Source organism: Schistocerca nitens, chromosome 5, assembly GCF_023898315.1.
Source record: "Schistocerca nitens isolate TAMUIC-IGC-003100 chromosome 5, iqSchNite1.1, whole genome shotgun sequence".
Taxonomy (NCBI): domain Eukaryota; kingdom Metazoa; phylum Arthropoda; class Insecta; order Orthoptera; family Acrididae; genus Schistocerca; species Schistocerca nitens.
The window spans coordinates 448,582,822-448,597,356 of NC_064618.1; the positions used below are offsets into that span (position 1 = coordinate 448,582,822).

General features: G+C 42.7%; 1 protein-coding gene across 1 annotated transcript in view; it reads right to left on the reverse strand.

Moving 5' to 3' along the window:
* Positions 1-14,535, reverse strand: part of LOC126260520 (tripartite motif-containing protein 45) — a 146,844-nt gene that overhangs the window by 65,447 nt on the left and 66,862 nt on the right. The window contains exon 3 of the mRNA XM_049957851.1: positions 3,669-3,970. Coding sequence (XP_049813808.1) covers positions 3,669-3,970 — 302 coding nt within the window. The remainder of the gene's footprint in view (positions 1-3,668; positions 3,971-14,535) is intronic.

The window sequence follows — 14,535 nt, forward strand, 5'->3', positions numbered from 1 at the left end:
AATAGTTTAAGAAGATACGTGACGCCTTGTAGCTGCTTCGAACGCTGAATTCAGTTCTGGAGCACTTACCCCAAGGTGCTTTTATTCAAAAGTCTTAGATCTCGATCATCTTGTGCAGCTGCCGGACTTTGACTGCCTGTGCGGTGAAGTCCTCAACACTACCAGTCAATTCGAACCGATTCCACGACCGCGCCACATAACTTTGATTTTGGTACACGCGTCGAGCAACTTCCCTGTTTTACAATCGTTCCCTCATATAGCTGACACTGTAGAAAGCCTTCGACATCGCATTGTTGAAGCTGTGAATTCGATAACGAGAGAGCAACTGCTTCGTGTGTGGCAGTAAATGAGCCACCGTTTTGTTGTTTGGCTTGTAACACAAGGTGCTCACATTGAGTGCATAAAAATGTGAACTTCTGAAGAACGTTGGAATTTGGAACTGTGTTAGTCTTTTGTAGTTCGGAAGCAATAAATATTGGAAACCTGCTTGTTCCTTCTTTTTGAATAGCTCTCTCTCTCTCTCTCTCTCTCCCTCTCCCTCTCTCTCTCTCTCTCTCTCTTCATGTTCAAATCAATGGGGCAAGAGTTTCCTGTTATAATTAATAAATGCGAAAGTTGTTTACGAACGTGTTTTCTACATGTTCGACTAAGTGTTGAAGCGATGTTTGACATATTTTTGTTTCGCGGTTTGTCTTTTTATTTTACATTTTTATTGAAAAATTGCTTTCCTATTGCTATATAGGAAATCTTTATTATTTTATTTAGTTTTACTACAACATCCCACTGTTTCACGTTAAAAATCAACAATTTTCGAATAAAATCAGAATTGAACGTCGAGAATTAAGATCTTGCTACGAATGCTGTTTACTTTCAAGTAAGAGATTGGAGGATAAGAATTTAGAAGATCAATGTTCTGTACTTTACCCAGACCTTTATATATCCTCACTTAGTTTCTAGACATTTTACCACATTCGGTTTTCAGGGGAATCTAGTGAGACGCTGGTCGCAAACGTAAAGAAAACGATCGTTATGAGGTAGCGCCTGATAGGTATGCAACACACCTAACGTACAGATAGCGCGGGTACGACCTTAAAGGTGCGATTCCGAACACGGCGACAGCGACCGACCGCGGCAGCAGAAGACAGATGGCAACGCTGCCGCCTGCAGTCGGTGCGTTGCGGAACGCAGTGACAGACAAGCTATGCAGTTGCCGGGAACAACTGCGCTGTTGTTGGAAGAGGAAGACGATGACATTTTATTGTTGCATTCCAGGAAAAGACGAAAGCTGGTAACGCCTTTATATAAAAGTAGAACTGCAGAAGGTAGTTACACAGCACTGATAAAAAGACATTTGTTAGGTGATGAAAATATCTTCAGGAGCTACTGTCGTTTAAATAAAAGATAGTTTAATTTCGTGCTCAGTTTTATTAAAGGTGACATAATGCCACAGTGCCTAAGAAACGCAATAAGTGCAGAAGAAAAATTATATTTGACGCTGAGGTAAGTCCACAAAATGTTATACATTATTAGATTGTGCTGCAGTTCCAAGACTTTGTGAGAGAGTTGTGGAGGTTGAAGGGCTGCTGTTATCACTTGGCTGATGTGTGTTGCACTGTGCAGCCATTATTTCATAATCAGAAACGATCATACTAATATTTCTTTTGGCTTCTGCCTTATAAACTGGAGGTAAACTCCTTACAACTGTGCTGATGTGACGGAAAAATAAGTCAATATCATCATCTTTGTGTTCCGTAAATGTTTTTAGTAAATTTTGCCTAATTTCGTCCCTTTCTTTCCACATTTTTAATATTGTATCATCATTACTACGACCTTTACTGCGTTTTCTGTTCCGTGCTGGCACATAACGTTCATCGTTTGATACCACAGATGTTTCACCACTATTTCCTATTTCACGTATTTCTGCCGTATCTTCTTCCTGTGATGCCGAAAGTTCCAGTCGACGAGTTCGATCTCCACTGTCTTCTTGGCTTTCTTGTATTGTTGTCTGTGACGATGTCAATGTAATGTTTGTTCCTCCAGATCTGTGTTGTGCAACACTGTCAAGGAACGATAGCTGTTCGTGTTTTTTTGTTTTTGAATTTTTTGAGGCAGCAGAGCCCGTTCCTAATTTGCTTTTCTTCTTGAACCTCTGGTAACCGTCCCTTAAAAATTTCCACTTCTTCTTACAGTCATCACCTGTAAATGGAAATCATATTAGCTGTATGTTTTCGTTTGTTTCAGATTCTTGGCTACAGGCGAAAGTTACTGGTCTTTATCATTTGCGTATCGTATATCACCATCTTACATATCAAGAGTTGTTAAAAATGTTTTGAAGATATTAGGAACAAGGCTGCTGCCCATGTTGATGCCACCTTCTACTGAATCAGATTTCAGACGTATTGAAGAAGAATTTTGGCTTAAATGCAATATACCTAATTGTGTAGGCGCTATAGACGGAAAAATGTTCGCATAAGGGCACCAGAGAAAAGTGGATCTCTGTTTTTTAATTACAAAGATTTTTTTTTTCAATTGCTCTGCTGGCTATTGTGGACGCAAATTGTAAATTCATTAGCGTTGATGTCGGCGCTTACGGAAAAAGAGTCTGATAACGGTATATTTCAGAAATCGGCTATGGGCAAGAAAATAGCCGCAAAGGAGTTTAATATACCTCCACCAAAATGTTTGCCGGGCACAAATGTGATATTACCACATTTCCTGATAGGAGACGGAGCGTTTGCTCTCAGTGATTGTATGATGAGGCCTTATAACAGAAGAGTTGCTGCATCACACCGAGACAAACAGATCTATAATTATAGATTATGCCGTGCTCGTCGAGTGTCAGAAAACGCCTTTGGGCTATTAAGCCAAGTATTTAGGGTATTTTATAGTCCTATTGCTGTGGCTCCTGAAGTGGCTGACGACCTCGTTTTGTCGGCATGTTGTTTACACAATTTGCAAAAATGGTATTCCATTTTATAGCTATAGTTTTAACGAAGCAACCAGCCAAAACAACATGCATAGCTTTTCTCGTTTTGGAGGATTTCTAAACAGCAGTGAATTAGAGACAAATTTAAAGATTTTTTCTCCAGTGAATACGGTTCTGTGGCGTGGCAAGAGGCAGCAGTTAACAATGGGTTGTGAATAACAATGGATTGTAAATAATGATTTATGTAATATGTTCATATAATAATTGTTAGTAAATAATTGATTGAATATACGTACTTGTTTTATTTAACTCTTGTGCTATAGGTTTCCAGACGTTATCTTTCACTAAAACATTTCTGTATTCTTCATGACCTGCGTCATAAATTACAGAATATTTCGCCACACTGTTAATTAACTTTTCTTCATCGGAGTCCGAGAAACTCATTTTCACTGAATTGGGTATGTTCGGCCGGTAAAAGCAGTCTCCGGTCGCTATGCGGTTCGGCGGCAGCGGCACTACTGGTCCCTGACCGGATGTGCGGACTGCCGCCGAAGCAGACGACGCTGCCGCCGCGTTCAGCACGCCTCACATTGCAAACAATGACAACCAGTGGTGCCGCCTGCAGCCGGTCGGTGCAGTCTGCGGTCGTGTTCGGAATCGCACCTCAACTGACTGAAGCTACAAGGAAACTATCGTAGTCTACGCTTACTTACGTTAGTCTACTGTAGGTTTACAAGTGTACCTGCACGTTGGTGGAGCAGAGGTCGCAGAGCGGCGCTACGGCGGGCTCCGCGTCGTCGTGCGTCGCGGCGGCGGCCGGGGGCGTAGCGGAGGCGGCGGCTGCGCGCAGGCGGCTCTGCAGCGGGAAGTCGGGCGGCAGCGCGCGCACCCCGCCGGCGGGCAGCGGCTGGGCGCAGCCGCACGTGGGGCACTGCAGCGAGCGCGCCTCCCCGCACCCGGACCCGGACCCGGACCCGGACCCCGACCCAGAGCCCGACCCGCTCGCGTCCTCACCGGAACCTCCCAGGAACACCGAGTCCGCTGCTGCGACACGACGCACACTTACCACGCTGCAACTGCTCAGCTCGCAACACGCCGTTCAACTTCAAAGAGTACTCATCCTGTGACAATAGTAACATGTAATAAGTGAAATTTCCTGGAAGATTAAAACTGTGTGCCGGACCGAGACTCGAACTCGGGACTTTTGCCTTTCGCGGGCAAGTGCTCTACCAACTGAGCTACCCAAGCACGACTTACGCCCCGTCCTCACAGCTTTAATTCCGCCAGTACCTCGTCTCTTACCTTCCAAACTTGGTAGAGCACTTGCCCGCGAAAGGCAAAGGTCCCGAGTTCGAGTCTCGGTCCGGCACATAGTTTTAATCTGCCAGGAAGTTTCATATCAGCGCACACTCTGCTGTAGAGTGAAAATTTCATTCTATGTAATAAGTAGTCAAAGCCATCTGCACACGGGCCGCGCAATCGAATGTTGAGCATTGAATGTACCGAATTTCTGACGCCACAGTGTGGTAAAAGCACGTCGGGGAGTTAGTTTTGTTAGTTGATTTGGGGGAGGGGACCAACAGCGAGGTCATCGGTCCCATCGCTTAAGGGAAGGATGGGGAAGGAAATCGACCGTGCCCTTTCAAGGGAACCATCCTGGCATTTGCCTGAAGTGATTTAGGGAAATCACGGAAAAGCTAGATCAGGATGGTCGGACGCGGGTTTGACCCATCGTCCTTCCGAATGCGAGTCCGGTATGGTAACTACTGCGTCTCCTCGCTCGGTCGTTGGGGAGTTTTTTAGAACGTGCAGAGCAATACCTAGCACGTCAGGTATTCAGAACGTGCATTTGAATGGAGACCAATTAGATGGAAGAACGCAACCTACGTCACATGCTCCCTATCCGGGGCCAGCGAGAAATACTAGCCGTGCAACGAACTTGTGACGTCACACTAATCGGCCAGTCCGCCAAACTTCGTGAACGCTCGACTCCGTGAAGGGCCACAGTAAATCAGCGTGTAACTGAATACGTACCTACTAAAGTTCTTAACACTATCGTGTGGAATCGAAAGCTTGCATGATTTTAAAGGCGCAGTCAAGAATTAGTAAACTCGTCTGAAATGTTACTCGGTCCCCGTCAGGGACAGTTGCTGGTATTCGTAAAACACGCAGTGTCTGTCACATGGTGTGACATGTCTTTCTCGTGGGCCTCGCCTTCCATCTCTCTTCGGTACACACTAGACGCCGTATTGGTATTCAGTTGAAGTCCATAGATAAATATGTCGTTTGCAAGCACCCGCAAACTGAGGATTTCTCGAAAACTCGTCGTTCATTGTCTGATTTGTTGTAATAAAATGGCGGGAAACATCATATTTGTGGTTTAAGAATTATTGTAACTTTCGCATAATGACAATGTGACATTTGAAGGCAACGTCATACGGAAGATGCAACAAAGACGTATCGTTCTTGGTACAATTTGCTGTACTTAAATGTTACTTAATAACATATGTACGATTAAAGCTTTCAGGAGATGATAAGACACCAAGTATGTACGTAGTACATCACTGATGGTTGGTATAGCGCAGTGAGTGGGGTTGCGTACTTGGAAAGTGTTGGTTGATGCGTTGAGGGTTCGCGTCTCACTGGACCCAAAAAATTTTTTTTAGTAGCCGTCACGTTTTCTAATAGTACATGATACTTTCTAATTAGTTTAATGAAAGTATACTCTGTCATATTCGACTTTACGTAAATAGAAGCGCGCTGTTTCCGAGGAGTGAGTTTGTTCGATTGGCTTAATCTACAAGACAGCTTCTACTACTTGCAGTAAGATTTTTGCACTGTCTAGTTACAAGTTTTTTGTTTCACATACTGTAAAGATTTAACTACTGAATAGAAACAATGAAGAAGTAAGAATGACGTTAGAATTTTACTAAAAAGTGAGAATGACGTAATAATTTTTGTTATGTGGAGAACTATTGTAAATTTGCATCGCACTATTGTAATGGAACTTTTGTAAGCCCATGACATTGACTGGACAAGGCCCTTTCCTTTTTGCCTTATAACATGTTCATGATTATGAAAGATTTTATTTATGTAAGGTATTGACAGAACATAACTAGTGTAAGGACAAGGGAGGAAATGTACGTTTTAACAGAGCTAATGTAAGAATTTGACACACACCCATTTCGTAGTGTGATTCGCGTGCCTGATACTGTCAACTGCTGCCGGAGCGCGCTGCGATCGCATATACTACGTTGAGGCATACATACTGAATGCACACGTTCCATCATTTCTGAGCCTTCAACAGCACAGTGAACTCGGCACGGTCAACAATGACGTTCAAAAGCACGGTCCGTGTGCCGACGGCTTAAGCGACCACTAGACTGTCAACAGTATTGTATTATTGTTGAGCGTCTATGGATAACATTGACGTTGCAACCAGGTGGTTGTAATTAAAGTGCAGCTAATCACAGAGCTACAGTGTGGTCTGTAATTGTCGTATGAAAACGAAACTTTGTAGGTATTCTAATGAGTTAATCCGAAACAGATTTACTCAGCATAAAAATTAGTTCCGATTTTGGCTACTGGATGCAAATCTAACTCTGTGAATGCAAGACAGACGTGTGGAAATGTTTCTGTATGTAATGGGTTAGGAATGAGACATGGGCAAAAAACGCCAAACAAGAGAGAAAGGAATAATGGTGATTTTATTGTTAACCGCCACTTCCACAATATCTTCAGCATACCGAGGTGACAAAAGTCATGGGATGCCTCCTAATATCGTGTCGGACCGCCTTTTGACCGGATTAGTACAGCAATTCGACGTGGCATGGACACAACAAGTTGTTCCGTGCAGAAATATCGAGGCATGCTGCCTCCATACCCGTCCATAATTGCGTATTGCCGGTGCTGGGTTTTCTGCACGAACTGACCTCTCGATTATGTCCCATCAATGTTCGATGTGATTCATGTCAGAAGGCCTGTGTGGTCAAATCATTCCTTGGAATTGTCCAGAATGTTCTTCAAACCAATTTCAAACAATTGTGGCCTGGTGACATGGCGCATTGTCATCCTTAGAAATTCCATCGTCGTTTGGGAACATGAAGTTCAGGAATGGATGTAAATGGTCTCCAAGTAGCCAGCCGGACATAACCATTTCCAGACAATGATCGGTTCAGTTCCATGTAAACACGGCTCACATCCTTATGGAGCGACCACCATCTTGCACAGTGTCTTGTTGACAACATGGGCCAATGCCTTTGTGGGGTTGTGCCGCACACGAGCCCAACCATCAGATCCTAGCAACTGAAATCGGGACTCATCTGACCACGGCACAGTTTTCCAGTTGTCTAGGGTCTAACTGATATGATCATGGGCCCTGGAGAGGCGCTGTTGGCGATGTCGTGCTGTTAGCAAAGGCACTCGCATCGGTCGTCTTCTGCCTTAGCCCATTAACGCCAGATTTCGCCGCTCTTTCATAACAGATACGTTCGTCGTACGTCCCACATTGATCATCATCATCATCTTGGACAGTTTCCAGCCACTGGCTGGATCTGTCGTGAACACAAGCCTCTCCATCGTGTTCTGTCTTTCCACCATTCCCCCTCTTCCACCTTCGTCCAGTTCTCTCCTCTTCTCGTCACACATTCCTTCACTCCCTTCACCCATCTATCTCTTGGTCTTCCTCTGGGCCTCTTCCCTTCCAGTTGCAGATCAAACATCCTCTTTGGAATTCTTCTCTCATCCATTCTCTTCATGTGTCCATACCACTGCAGTCTTGATTTTTCTATCCTGTCCTGTACTGGTTCCTCCTTTAGTCTTTCCCTCACATACACATTTCGCAATCTGTCTCGTCTTGTTACACTCAACCTGCTCCTCTGGAACTTCATTTCACTAGCCTGTATTCTACTTTTGTCGCTTTTGTGCATTACCCATGTCTCACTTCCGTATGCCAATATGGGGACAAAGTAGGTTCGGTATATAATTCCCTTGGATTTCTGTGGCACCTCCTTGCCCCAAATAAGCCCCCTAATGCATTTGTAGAACTGCCCTGCTTTTCTGCACCTTTCATTTATTTCCATTGCGTTTCCCCCCTTACTCTCAATCATGCTTGCCAGGTACTTGAAGTTCTCTACCACTTGTAGTTTTTCCCCTCCACAAGTTATATCCACATTTGGCCTATTCTTCTTCCTTGTTGTGACAATTATTTCACTTTTCTTTGCAGAGAAATGCATTCCATATTGAGCTGCCGTTGCCTCCCATGCATCTAACTGCTCTTGCACCTCCTTCTCGCAATTTCCCCATAACATCAGGTCATCGGCAAAAAGCACTGCTTTCATTTTATGATCTCCAATTGCATCTGATACTTGCTGTAGGATTTCATCCATAACAATAATAAACAATAAAGGCGAAAGTGCACTTCCCTGTCGCAGCCCATTTTCCAGCTTGAACCATGCAGTACGTTCCCTCCCCACTTTCACACAACTCTCAATTCCCTCATACATTTTTCTGACTTTTCGTGTTATCTCTTCATCTATCCCTTTTGCGTTCAGCACATCCCAGAGCTTGTCCCTACAGATACTGTCATACGCCTTCTCAATATCTAAAAAGGCCATGATTAAGTCCTTCCCGTACTCATAGTGCCTTTCCTGCAGTTGCCTTGATATCTGTGGTTATTTCACGCAGTGTCGCTTGTCTGTTAGCAATGACAACTCTACGCAAGTGCCATTGCTCTCGGTCATTAAGTGAATGCTGTCGCTCATTGCGTTCTTCGTGTTGAGAGGAAATGTCTGAAATTTGGTATTCTCGGCACACTCTTAACACTGTGGATCTCGGAATATAGAGTTCCCTAACGATTTCCAAAACTGAATGTCCCATGCTTCCAGCTCCAACTACCATTCCAAGTTCAAAGTCTGTTGATTCTCACCATGTGACCGTAATCTTTTGACATCAATCACCTGAGTACAGATGACAGGTCCGCTAGTGCACTCCTCTTTCATACCTTGTGTATGCGACACTACCGCCATCTGTATATGTGCGTATTGCTCAAGTTCATGACTTTCGTCAGTTCAGTGTATGAGAACTAGAGACATCGACGAGATGCTGTACAGAGCCTTATTTACACCTGGTGGCCAAAATTGAAAAATAATTTTTTCCAGCGTAAATCGGTTCGACGTTCATGCCTATACGTACCAAGTTTCGCTGCCGTATAATAATCACAGCCCGCACTGGACCTTCGCAAGTAGCTGCACTTCAGTTATAACCTCGTGGTACAATATATTGACAGGTCTACAGAAATCAGATTTTTATTGTGCAAACTGGTTGTATTGTATAGTCTTTGGCTACTTTTGTATATCTTTATCAACTTAGCCCCGTATGGCTAGAAGCCAAACTGTTTATTTGTGTGTTGTGTAAACAAAGTTGCGGAAATGGCTTCGAAATCCGTTGAAAGCACGCATTTTAGGATTTCTGTAAATCTATAGGGGTTTGCCACGGTCTGTAAAATCATACGTGAATAGTACTCCTCAGAAGAAAACCGAGCAATACTATCACTTCTTGTTGAAATATATGGAAACATATCTGGAAACAGATAAGCTACAATTGTTAAAGAAGTTAAATTCATTGGGGAGAAATTATGGGATATTCAATGAAAAGCAGAGATAAAGATGACGACCTACTGAAGCTGACAATTTGGCACATTTGAAGCCATGAATTTTTGGTAAGGGCAACAAATTATTTCTAATTAAGATATAACCTAATTTCAGTATTAAATACGTATAAACATCCTTCCTTGCCTGTGTGCAGTGTTTCAAGCTTTGTGTAATAGCTGTACACTTTTACATCACTTGACTGTGGTGATACTGCACTTACTTCAAAACAATTTTCTGTGGCCAAACAACATAAGGTTATCGAGGAACGCTGTGTTTCAAGAAAAGTGTCTAAAAATGAGCGTCCTTTTTCATAATTATGGTCCCTCAGTCCTGCGGCTTGTGAGCATGTAAATGTGCAATGTACTATAGTATGGTTTAGGTGACGTGAAATATTTAAATTAACTGCAAGATACCTGTTCCATGAGCATCTAGTACATATAGGAGATCACAATGACACATGAACAGTACTTACAAATGAATGTAAGTATAAAAAATACAATCATATAGTTATAAATACCCCCCCCCCCCCATGCCCCATGAACCATGGACCTTGCCGTTGGTGGGGAGGCTTGCGTGCCTCAGCGATACAGATAGCCGTACCGTAGGTGCAACCACAACGGAGGGGTATCTGTTGAGAGGCCAGACAAACGTGTGGTTCCTGAAGAGGGGCAGCAGCCTTTTCAGTAGTTGCAAGGGCAACAGTCTGGATGATTGACTGATCTGGCCTTGTAACAATAACCAAAACGGCCTTGCTGTGCTGGTACTGCGAACGGCTGAAAGCAAGAGGAAACTACAGCCGTAATTTTTCCCGAGGGCATGCAGATTTACTGTATGGTTAAATGATGATGGCGTCCTCTTGGGTAAAATATTCCGGAGGTAAAATAGTCCCCCATTCGGATCTCCGGGCCGGGACTACTCAAGAGGACGTTGTTATCAGGAGAAAGAAAACTGGCGTTCTACGGATCGGAGTGTGGAATGTCAGATCCCTTAATAGGACAGGTAGGTTAGAAAATTTAAAAAGGGAAATGGATAGGTTAAAGTTAGATACAGTGGGAATTAGTGAAGTTCGGTGGCAGGAGGAACAAGACTCCTGGTCAGGTGAATACAGGGTTATAAATACAAAATCAAATAGGGGTAATGCAGGAGTAGGTTTAATAATGAATAGGAAAATAGGAAAGCGGATAAGCTACTACAAACAGCATAGTGATCGCATTATTGTGGCCAAGATAGATACGAAGCCTACACCTACTACAGTAGTACAAGTTTATATGCCTACTAGCTCTGCAGATGACGAAGAAATTGAAGAAATGTATGATGAAATAAAAGAAATTATTCAGATAGTGAAGGGTGACGAAAATTTAATAGTCATGGGTGACTGTAATTCGGTAGTAGGAAAAAGGGAGAGAAGGAAACGTAGTAGGTGAATATGGATTGGGGCTAAGAAATGAAAGAGGAAGCCGCCTGGTAGAATTTTGCACAGAGCATAACTTAATCATAGCTAACACTTGGTTTAAGAATCATGAAAGAAGGTTGTATACATGGAAGAACCCTGGAGATACTAAAAGGTATCAGATAGATTATATAATGGTAAGACAGAGATTTAGGAACCAGGTTTTAAATTGTAAGACATTTCCAGGGGCAGATGTGGACTCTGACCACAATCTAGTGGTTATGAACTGTAGATTAAAACTGAATAAACTGCAAAAAGGTGGGAATTCAAGGAGATGGGACCTGGATAAACTGGCTAAACCAGAGGTTGTACAGAGATTCAAGGAGAGCATAAGGGAAAAATTGGCAGGAATGGGGGAAAGAAATACAGTAGAAGAAGAATGGGTAGCTTTGAGGGATGAAGTAGTGAAGGCAGCAGAGGATCAAGTAGGTAAAAAGACGAGGGCTAATAGAAATCCTTGGGTAACAGAAGAAATATTGAATTTAATTGATGAAAGGAGAAAATATAAAAATGCAGTAAATGAAGCAGGCAAAAAGGAATACAAACGTCTCAAAAATGAGATCAACAGGAAGTGCAAAATGGCTAAGCAGGGATGGCTAGAGGACAAATGTCACGCTGTAGAGGCTTATCTCACTAGGGGTGAGATAGATACTGCCTACACGAAAATTAAAGAGACCTTTGGAGATAAGAGAACCACTTGTATGAATATCAAGAGCTCAGATGGAAACCCAGTTCTAAGCAAAGAAGGGAAAGCAGAAAGGTGGAAAGAGTATATAGAGGGTCTATACAAGGGCCATGTACTTGAGGACAATATTATGGAAATGGAAGAGGATGTAGAGGAAGATGAAAGGGGAGATACGATACTGCGTGAAGAGTTTGACAGCGCACTGAAAGACCTGAGTCGAAACAAGGCCCCCGGAGTAGACAACATTCCATTGGAGCGACTGACGACCTTGGGAGAGCCAGTCCTGACAAAACTCTACCATCTGGTGAGCAAGATGTATGAAACAGGCGAAATACCCTCAGACTTCAAGAAGAATATAATAATTCCAATCCCAAAGAAAGCAGGTGTTGACAGATGTGAAAATTACCGGACAATCAGTTTAATAAGCCACAGCTGCAAAATACTAACACGATTTCTTTACAGACGAATGGAAAAACTGGTAGAAGCCGACCTCGGGGAAGATCAGTTTGGATTCCGTAGAAATATTGGAACACGTGAGGCAATACTGACCTTACGACTTATCTTAGAAGAAAGATTAAGGAAAGGTAAACCTACGTTTCTAGCATTTGTAGACTTAGAGAAAGCTTTTTACAATGTTGACTGGAATACTCTCTTTCAAATTCTAAAGGTGGCTGGGGTAAAATACAGAGAGCGAAAGGCTATTTACAATTTGTACAGAAACCTGATGGCAGTTATAAGAGTCGAGGGGTATGAAAGGGAAGCAGTGGTTGGGAAGGGAGTGAGACAGGGTTGTAGCCTCTTCCCGATGTTATTCAATCTGTATATTGAGCAAGCAGTAAAGGAAACAAAAGAAAAATTCGGAGTAGGTATTAAAATCCACGGAGAAGAAATAAAAACGTTGAGGTTCGCCGATGACATTGTAATTCTGTCAGAGACAGCAAAGGACTTGGAAGAGCAGTTGAATGGAATGGATAGCGTCTTGAGAGGAGGATATAAGATGAACATCAACAAAAGCAAAACGAGGATAATGGAATGTAGTCGAATTAAGTCGGGTGATGCTGAGGGAATTAGATTAGGAAATGAGACACTTAAAGTAGTAAAGGTGTTTTGCTATTTGGGGAGCAAAATAACTGATGATGGTCGAAGTAGAGAGGATATAAAATGTAGACTGGCAATGGCAAGGAAAGCGTTTCTGAACAAGAGAAATTTGTTAACATCGAGTATAGATTTAAGTGTCACGAAGTCATTTCTGAAAGTATTTGTATGGAGTGTAGCCATGTATGGAAGTGAAACATGGACGATAAATAGTTTGGACAAGAAGAGAATAGAAGCTTTCAAAATGTGGTGCTACAGAAGAATGCTGAAGATTAGATGGGTAGATCGCATAACTAATGAGGAAGTATTGAATAGGATTGGGGAGAAAAGAAGTTTGTGGCACAACTTGACCAGAAGAAGGGATCGGTTGGTAAGACATGTTCTGAGGCATCAAGGTATCGCCAATTTAGTATTGGAGGGCAGCATGGAGGGTAAAAATCGTAGAGGGAGACCAAGAGATGAATACACCAAGCACATTCAGAAGGATGTAGGTTGCAGTAGGTACTGGGGGATGAAGAAGCTTGCACAGGATAGAGTAGCGTGGAGAGCTGCATCAAACCAGTCTCAGGACTGAAGACCAGAACAACAACAGTTATAAGTAGTCGGATAAGTAAATGATCTGCCAAGAATAACTGCAGATTTGTTACCAAAATATATACAGATAAATAATTTTGTTGCACATTATAGGTCACTGAAGATATCTAATGTGAATAGATGAAATATGCTTGATACACGCAAATAAAACATTTAATTGCAAAAGGCGGATTTTTTCTTCTCTGTGTCAGAAAGCGTAATATATATAATAATTTGCAAAAGTACATTTCTGTCATGTTGATCCCCAAAGCCTCATACTGTGGGCGCAAAAAGTTGCATAGTATTTGCAAAGTAACGTTCATAATTTACTGTCACACTAGGGCCACTTCTGCAAAGAATAGTAAGGATCAACGATCCCCACTTTGGAAACATCACACCACACTATCGCTTAAGCATTGTACAGTGGTTTACGATGCAATTATTTTGGGTTGTCTGCTGACCAATAGCGACAGTTTTGCTTATTTGCAAAACCGTCCAAGTGAAAGTGAGCTTCATCGCTCATCTTTAACATAACGTGATCAGTAGCGAGAACATCAAGCATTCTGTCACAAAAAAGTCCCCATTCGTCAAAATCGCGTTCGTGAAGCTTCTGTAAGATCGTAATTTTGTAAGGATGGAATTGTATCTCATAATTAAGGATGCGCTGTAGCGAGTGACGAGACATGCCCAGAATGGGAGCACGCCGCCTATACAAGGTGATTCAAAAGTAAATGTACAGATTTCGTAGGTGTAACGTATGCATCGAAATAAGAGTAAAATGTTGTATAAAGTTTTGCCTGAAATTGTTTTCTTTGCGAGTTAATGTCACTTGTGTTAGGCATTGTCTCATGGACCGGTACAGGTGTTTGGTGTGTCAGTTCGCCTGCATATCGACTGATGTTGCTTTCTATACCCTATACACAGTTCGGTGGCTTCTGGCATGAAATGCCTTTGTTTACTTGACATCCGTGGGGTCCGTTGTACTCTGTGGCGCTGCTGTAGTATAACGGCACAACCTGTCACGTACATTCATTCTGTCGGTAGTTCATGGACTGTGTACCGCAGGCATCCTTAAATGTTGAATACGCGAATATGTAACTGCTTTACGGTTCAGCAGAAGGTGCGGACGAGCAGCATGATGGCAGTGTATGGAACT